General features: G+C 55.5%; 1 protein-coding gene across 2 annotated transcripts in view; it reads left to right on the plus strand.

Annotated features, from left to right (window-relative positions):
* NABP1 (nucleic acid binding protein 1) overlaps window positions 1-6,844 on the plus strand; it is a 10,515-nt gene extending 3,671 nt beyond the window's left edge. Inside the window, exons 2-6 of one of the 2 annotated variants that reach the window (XM_038749551.1) lie at window positions 103-241; window positions 5,593-5,664; window positions 6,101-6,176; window positions 6,384-6,444; window positions 6,571-6,844. In XM_038749551.1, coding sequence (XP_038605479.1) covers window positions 103-241; window positions 5,593-5,664; window positions 6,101-6,176; window positions 6,384-6,444; window positions 6,571-6,746 — 524 coding nt within the window. In that variant the 3' untranslated portion in view covers window positions 6,747-6,844. The remainder of the gene's footprint in view (window positions 1-102; window positions 242-5,592; window positions 5,665-6,100; window positions 6,177-6,383; window positions 6,445-6,570) is intronic. The other variant, XM_038749552.1, reaches the window with a different exon arrangement.
* Window positions 6,845-8,394: the final 1,550 nt, after the last annotated feature.

The following is an 8,394-nucleotide window of genomic DNA, read 5'->3' on the forward strand; positions in this document are numbered from 1 at the left end:
TTGAGGCCTCCACTTCTTCCTCTTCCTCCTCTTTTCACTTCTCCTTGCTCGCCTCCCCCCACCCCACGGCCTCACCCGGTCTCCCGTGCTTCCTTCCCCCAGGGCGAGTCATCAAGACGAAAGACGGGCACGAAGTGCGACCGTGCAAGGTGGCAGACCGGACGGGCAGCATCACCATCTCCGTGTGGGACGAGGTCGGGGGCCTCATTCAGACCGGGGACATCATCCGACTGACCCGGGGGTAGGTGTCCGGGGGGGACCGAGACCGACCGGGCGCAGCCGGACCACGGCCACCGTCAGACCTCGTGCCAAGTGCCACCCGGGGTTAGAAGCCAGTGCGTCTGCGGGGGCGCGGATCGCAATCGCACTGGTCCCATTTTACAGATTAGGGGCTGATGAGCCCGAAGAGGGAAGTGGCTTGCCCACAGCAGGCAGGTGGCAGAACTGAAACTAGAACCCTCCCTTCCCCTCATCCCTCCGGGGCATGCTGCCATTCCAAGTGGGTCATTCATTCATTCATTCATTCATTCAATTGTATTTATTGAGCGCTTACTGTGTGCAGAGCACTGTACTAAGCGCTTGGGAAGTACAAGTTAGCAACATATAGAGGCGGCCCCTACCCAACAGCAGGCTCACAGTCTAGAAGGGGGAGACAGACAACAAAACATTTTAACAAAATAGAATAAATATGTACAAGTAAAATAGAGTAATAAATATGTACAAACGTATATACATATATGCAGGTGCTGTGGGGAGGGGAAGGAGGCAAGGTGGGGGATGGGGAGGGGGAGAGGAAGGAGGGGGCTCAGTCTGGGAAGGCCTCCTGGAGGAGATGAGCCCTCAGTAGGGCTTTGAAGGGTCAGGGCACCTCCCATCGAAATAATAATAATAATAATGATGGCATTTATTAAGCGCTTACTAGGTGCAAAGCACTGTTCTAAGCGCTGGGGAGGTTACAAATTGAGGAGGTTGTCCCACCGGGGGCTCACAGTCTTCATCCCCATTTTACAGATGAGGTAACTGGGGCCCAGAAAAGTGAAGTGACTTGCCCAAAGTCACACAGCTGATTCGAACCCATGACCTCTGACTCCAAAGCCCGGGCTCTTTCCACTGAGCCACGCTGCTTCTCTGAGTCATAAGTGGGGCACGAACTCTGACCTCGGGTGCCGGGGGGCGGGATGGCCAGCCTGGTCTTTCTGGATTGTTCTGGGTGGGTCGCCACACTGCTCCTGGGCGTCTACACCTGGTGGTGCTTGTGGTGGTGGCGGCGGCAGAAAACGGGTCAGTTCCTCATTTGGGGGAAGTGTGGGGCCGGGGATGTGATGACGTGGGACAAACCAGGCAGGAAGTGTGTGCGAGTGTGTGCGCACAGAGTGCAGCTGAAGCAGAGAAGCCTAGTGGCGAGAGCACGGGTTTGGGAGTCAGAGGATGTGGGTTCTAATTCCGCCACTCGTCTCCTGTGTGACCTTTGCTTCTCTGGGCCTCAGTCAACTCATCTGCAAAATGGAGTTTAAAAAACTATGGTACTTGTTAAGCGCTTACCACGTGCCAAGTACTGTTCTAAGCGCTGAGGTAGTTACAAGTTAATCAGGTTGGACACAGTGTACGTCCCACTTGGGACTCTCAGTCTTCATCCCCATTTCACAGATGAAATAATTGAGGCTTGCCCAAGGTCACACAGCAGACGTGCGGCATAGCCTGGATTAGAACCCCTTACCTTATGACCCCCAAGCCCGTGCTGTATCCACTAAGCCACCCTGCTTTTCAAGATGAAGACCGTGAGCCCCATGTGTGACAGGGACCTTGTCCAATCTGATTACCTTGTATTTACCCCAGTGCTTAGTACAGTGCTTGGCATGTGGCAAGCTCTTAAATACCATTAAAAAAAAACAAAGTTAAGGGGTACTGTAGCTGACTGGCATGTCAGAAATTCATCTGGGCTGATTTACTTCTGCCAATCTCTCTATAGTCAAAGCAACCATAGTATTGTATGGAAGCAGCGTGGCTCAGTGGAAAGAGCACGGGCTTTGGAGTCAGAGGTCGTGGGTTCAAATCCCGGCTCCGCCACTTGTCAGCTGTGTGACTTTGGGCAAGTCACTTAACTTCTCTGGACCTCAGTTCCGTCATCTGTAACATGGGGAGGAAGACTGTGAGCACCACGTGGGACAACCTGATTACCTTGTATGTACCCCAGCGCTTAGAACAGTGCTTTGCTCATAGTAAGCGCTTAACAAATACCAACATTATTATTATGATTATTATTATTATTATTATTAGCACTTAGTCTGTGCCAAGCACGGTCCTAAGGACTGGGATAGGCGGAATGTCATACGATCAAGGCGAGAAGCAGCATGGCCTGATGGAAAGAACCCGGTCCCGGGAGTCCGAGGTCCTGGGTTCTAATCCAGGCCCCGCCCCTTGCCTGCTGGGTGACCTTGGGCAAGTCACTTTACTTCTCTGTGCCTCAGTTCCCTCAACTGTAAAATAGGGAGTCAAAACCTGTTCTCCCTCCTACTTAGACTCTGAACCCCAGGTGGGGCCTGATTCATTCATTCATTCAGTCATTTATTGAGCGCTTACTGTGTGCAGAGCACTGTACTAAGCGCGTGGGATGTACAAGTCGGCAACATATAGAGGATGGTCCCTACCCAACAATGGGCTCACAGCCTAGAAGGGGGAGACAGACAACAAAACAAAACATGGAGACAGGTGTCAAAATCGTCAGAACAGATAGAATTATAGCTATAGGCACGTCATTAACAAAATAAATAGAATGGTAAATATGTACAAGTAAAATAAATAAAGTAATAAATCTGTACAAATATATACAAGTGCTGTCAGGAAGGGCAGGAGGTAGGGCGAGGGGGGATGATTCTGACATCTACCCCGACATAGATACATAGAAAAGATGATCATCATCATCAATCGTATTTATTGAGCGCTTACTATGTGCAGAGCACTGTACTAAGTGCTTGGGAAGTACAGATTGGCAACATATAGAGACAGTCCCTACCCAACAGTGGGCTCACAGTCTAAAAGTGGGCTCACAGTCTAAAATGATGTGCTTAACAGGTATATCATGATGATTGTTGCATATCTGTGCCTCTGTTTCCCCACTTGTAATATGGGGATAATTATACTTATCCTTCCTCATACTCAAGCTGTGAGCCCCAGGCGAGACTGGGGCTGTCTGGCCTGACTTTCTAGTATCTCCCTCAGCACTTAATACCGTACTTGATTCGTATAGTAAGCGCTTCACGTAAGATACCATAATTATCTTTATTAGGCTCGGTCCATATCCCGGACGGGCCTAAAGGTGGGGGGAGAGCAGATATTGAACCCGCGTTTTACAGATTAGGGACTCGGGGCTGAGAAGCGACACGTCCGAGGTCACCTAGCCGGCAACTAGCAGAAGCGAAGTTAGAACCCAGGTCTCAGCTCTGTTGTGTGTTTTTTCCACAAGGCTTTGCTTGTCCGTGTGCTGCAGGTCGACTAGCTCGCTTTGCTACCGACTCTGGCTTCACCCAAGCACAGCGCTCTGCCCAGAGTAGGTACCCAGGATACCCTGTTGATTGATTTTAGGTGTAACGGGGCGGGGAAATTGTCCCTCCGAACACTTCTCTGAGGCAAGAATGGGTTTTTACGTGCTAGAGGAGACGAGGTTTTTATGCCAAAGTACTTGTCTTTGGAGAAGAGAGGGTTTTTTAAATAGAAACAGCTGGGACCAGTACTGAACCCCTTCTGGTCACTGAGGCGCAGTGAAGGACCCAGGTTCACTGAGCACACAGTAAGCGCTCAATAAATACGATTGATTGATTGATTGACCCCCTTCGTCCCCCCGGGGAGTGGGTGGTCTAAGGGCGGGGGGCGTTCGTGACAGCCATGCAGGGAAAGACCAAAATGAGTCCAAAGGCAGAACAAGCCAAGAAAGAGTTTTTTACGACACATTCTGGGTGAAACAGGATTTGTTTGTGTACAGTGCTTGGCACACAGTACGTGCTTAACAGGTACGACTATTATCGTTATCATCATCATCGTTATTAGTAGTGATTACAAGACCGGAGTGAAACCAGTAAAAAGGCCAGTGAAACCAGTAAACCAGAAGAGGCTCCATGGCAGACAGCTCTGCTGCGGGACGCAGGCCTTGTTGCCCAGTGGGAGTCTGAGGGAGAATGAGCAGGGATCTCATCCCCATTTTACAGAGGAGGAAACTGAGTGTCTCTCGTTCTAGCGTCCTCCCCCAAGCGCTTAGTACAGTGCTCTGCACACAGTCGTGCTCAATAAATACAACTGACTGAATCAGAGAAGCTAAGCGACTTGCTTGGAGGAAAGACCAGGGGGAAGAGCTGGAATTGAGAAGCAGCGTCGGCCTAGGGGAAAGAGCACAGGCCTTGGGAGTCGGAGGACCTGGGTTTGAATCCTGACTCTGCCACTTGCCTGCCGTGTGTCCTTGGACAAGTCCCCTTCACTTCTTTGTGCCTGTTCCCTCAACTGCAAAATGGGGATTCAGTATCCAATCTTCCTGTTCTTTAGACTGAGCCCCATTTGGGTCCTGATGATTTTGGATCAGATACCACAGTCATAATTATTAGGTCTCTTCACTTCTGGTCCCAAGTACTATTATTAGAGATTATTGTGGTAATGGGTGAATGCTTAGTATGTGCCAAGCACTGCACCGAGCAGTGTGACTCAGTGGAAAGAGCCCGGGCTTGGGAGTCAGAAGTCATGTGTTCTAATCCCGGCTCCGCCACTCGTCAGCTCTGTGATTTTGTGCAAGTCACTTCTCTGTGCCTCAGTTTCCTCATCCGTCAAATGGGGATTAAGACGGTGAGCCCCACATGGGACAACCTGATTACCTTGTATCCCCCTAGCGCTTAGAACAGTGTTTGGTACATAGTAAGTGCTTAACAAATACCGTCATCATCATTATTATTATTATTACTAAGAGGTGGGGCAGACCCAAGAAGATCAGGCCTGCTGTGGTCATCCCTGACCCCACCTGGGGCTGCCAGTGGGGCACCTCCTGAGAACATCTCACAGAGTAAAAACTTGGTTGGGGCAGGGGGAGGGGAGGGGCTCAGAAAGCAGCAGCACACGTGGGATACGAGAGCTTCGAAATGAGGGAAGGGGCTTGGGAGGGTTGGGGGTCGTGTGTGTCTTCGAGGCCGGAGCCTCTGGTCCTGTGGGGACCGCGTCCCCTTATAGGAATGGGGTCCGGCCGGCCAGTGAACCGAGCCGGCAGAGGAGGTGGAGTCCGGGGAGCGGGTCTGTGCCCCGCGCCCACCGCCCTGGCCACCTCACTGCCAGAGCTGAGGGTGTCGGCCTGCTCCACAGACTTACTGGTTTCCTTTATCGTGTGTGTGTGTTGAGCACCGTGCTGAGCGCTGGAGTACGAACAAGGAAACCTGGGCGGACACAGCCCCCGCCCCACATGGAGCTCCGGATGCCGGGATTTCTCTGGGAACTGGGAGGGCCGGATGCTGGGAAGCCCCCAGCCGTCACGGGGGCGGCCGCGAGGGGAACGCGCTCCGGCCCTCCTCAAGTTGTCATCTCTCTTGCTGTTCGTGTCCCCTCCCTCCCCCGCCCCGACAGGTACGCGTCCATGTGGAAAGGCTGCCTGACGCTGTACACCGGCCGCGCGGGCCTGCTCCACCGCATCGGCGAGTAAGTACCGGCCCGGCCCGACCTGTCGCCCCACCCGGGGCCGAGCCCCTACTCAACCCCCGCTGGCCGGACCGGCCGGACTCGTTACCCGATCGGCCCGTGGCCCTTGGGGCGACTACTGGCGTCTGGAGGCGGGCACCGCTCATCCTCAGACCGACTCGCTCAGATAACCGGACCCCTTCTCTCTCTTGTCGCCCACGTAGCTGCTCTGGTTGATTCCTGGTCCCGAGGATGGTGTGGACACCCCTTCCTCCACCCACCCCTACTGGGGTCACGGGATTTCTTTCTTCTGGCTATGCCTCCCCTTGGGCTAAGTCTCAGCCTTGGGGGCTGAGAGCGTCTGCCGGTCTCTGCCCCTCCCGTTGCCCTCTCCCTGTGCGTATGTATGTGTACACGTGTAGCTTTTGTGGTTCGCCGTCTCCCCGTGTCTCCGCAGGTTCTGTATGGTGTACTCAGAAGTGCCAAACTTCAGCGAGCCCCAGGCGGACCCCCGCGGCCCCTTCAGCAGAGCGGTACGAGCCCCTTCCCTCCCTCCCCACCCGGCTGCTCGCCCACCGACAAAATAGGATCGACCGAGGGCAGCTTTGGAGGCTTAGCGCCGGGCGGGGTCTGCCCGAGCCGTGTGGGGGTGGGAACTTGGCCGGGGGGAGGGACTGGCTGCTCTGGTTGAGGGGCGGGGGGTTTCTTCACTTCTGCCCCCCCAAACCGGCTTCTTTCAGGTGCCCGGGGACCTGAAACCGACATCTCCGACCAAGCCCTCGTGTGCGGGGATGTCTGGGGGTGAGTGTCCGGCGTGGGGGCGGCAACTCCCCTTCCCGCTCTGGGCTGCCGGCGGGGAGGGGCCGCCCACGGCCAGAACGAACGCCGACTCGCCGCCCCCGTCTTCTCTCTGTCTTCCCCCTCAAGGAAACGGGGGCCCGAACCCAGGCGAGCCCACGGCCTTCCCGGTGTCCTACGGTCACTCCCACAGCCGGGCCAGGCCCGGGCGAGGCAGGGATCGGGGGCCTCCCATGGGCCCCGTCCAGCCGGCCCTGCCCCCAGCAACCAACGGGAGGGACCCCCGTCGGGCCCGGAAGAGGTGACCCCCTCCCCTTTACCCCCGGCCGATGGGGGCCACTGGCCCGGTCCCACCCTGTGCACTTTCAAGGATGGCGAGCTGTGAAAACCGACTTATCTGTGGGCCGGCCGGTCAGTCGATCTGTCTCCGTCCGTCTGTCGAGCTCGGGCCGGGAAAACGGGTGGCCGGTCTGGGGGCTGACGCCCACCCGCTGGCCGTTCTGCCCGGGCCAGGCCTGGGCCAGCGCCTTGCTGACTGCCCGGGGGCTGGGGGGCAGCTTGGTCGTCTTTTTCGTCGTCGCCGTACCTTTGGTTTGTTTAAATCCTTTTTTTATATTCCGTCAAGAAGTAAGCCCCGGAGCAGGCCCTCTGGAAGACTGACCCGTGCCTTCTCTCCAACCACCAGCCCTGCCCTCATGCGTCTCCCGCACCAGCCGGCCCGGCAATTCTAGTTTGACTCTGTCTCCTGACCCCCCGCCGCCCGCCGTGGAGTCAAGGGGTAGGCCGGGCTCCATCCCTCTCAGCGTCCTGCGACGGGTGGGAGGCCTCCGGCCTGAGGCCAGTTAGACTTGGGCATGCCACTTCCAAAGACTTTCAGGTCCCCCTTGGAGAAACTGCCGTGTGTAGCCGGCGGTGACGGGGCCGCCAAGTTAAAACCTCAGCGAGCAGCCGTGACCAAGTGGAGGGGTGAGGCCGAGGTGGGACGGGGGCGGGGGAAGAGGAGGAGAGATGGGGCCGGGCCCACATCTGTGACCTTTGGTTGTTCCCCTGCCCGGCCAAAAAGTGGCCTGTTGCTACTGCTCCCTCCCTGCTGGGAGAGCTGGGGCCAAGGGTGCCATTTTATGGCACAGGAGCCTTGACCTTGGTCCAACGTGGCTTTCGGCCGTTATCTGGGCTACGGTTCTTCTCAGGAATGCTCGCTGCGCCTCTGGCCAGCCTAGGGGGGAGAATGAGCTGTTTCGGGGAGGGGGCCACGGCCTCAAGCTCCCCCTTAGGACTGCCCCCAGCCGCAGGTGGGCCTGTCGCCCGGCTGCTGGAGCTGACCTCGAATAAACTCGCACTAGTGTTTTCACGTGGGCTGCACCCCTGGTCCCGCCTCGAGCACCCCATCCCGCCCCGGCCACCTCCTCCGTCCCTGAAAGATGGGAGCCGCCCTAAGTTGGTGACTTAAACGCAATTATGAGGAAGGAGAAGTGGACTTTCGTCAGATACCCTGCTGTCCCAGGAGGCGGTGGCCAGTGGCCGCCTGCCAGGGGCCGTGCACTGTACTAAGCACTGGGGAAAGTACAACTGAAACACAAAACACATTCCAGTGAAGGGGATTTATGAAGCGCACACTGTGGGCAGAGCACTGTGCTAAGCATGCAGGAGGGTATGATGGTAGGTTCACCCAGAACCTGAGGGAGTTTGGAACTACTCTAAGGTCACCAATGACCAGGCTAAATCTTAACAGGCTCCATCCTGAGTATCCTTAACCCCTTGCCAGTCTTCGACACAAACTCCCACCCCCACCTCTAGAAATACTGTCCAAGCTTGGATTCACTGACACCTTTTTTTTTTTAAAAAAAAGCATTGGTTAAATACTATGTGCCAGACACTGTACTAAGCACTCTTGGTTTCACCGACACTATTTTTTTTTTTTTAAATAGCATTTGGTAAGTAGTTGCTATGTGC

The sequence above is a fragment of the Tachyglossus aculeatus genome, chromosome 7, assembly GCF_015852505.1.
Source record: "Tachyglossus aculeatus isolate mTacAcu1 chromosome 7, mTacAcu1.pri, whole genome shotgun sequence".
NCBI classification, from domain to species: Eukaryota; Metazoa; Chordata; class Mammalia; order Monotremata; family Tachyglossidae; genus Tachyglossus; species Tachyglossus aculeatus.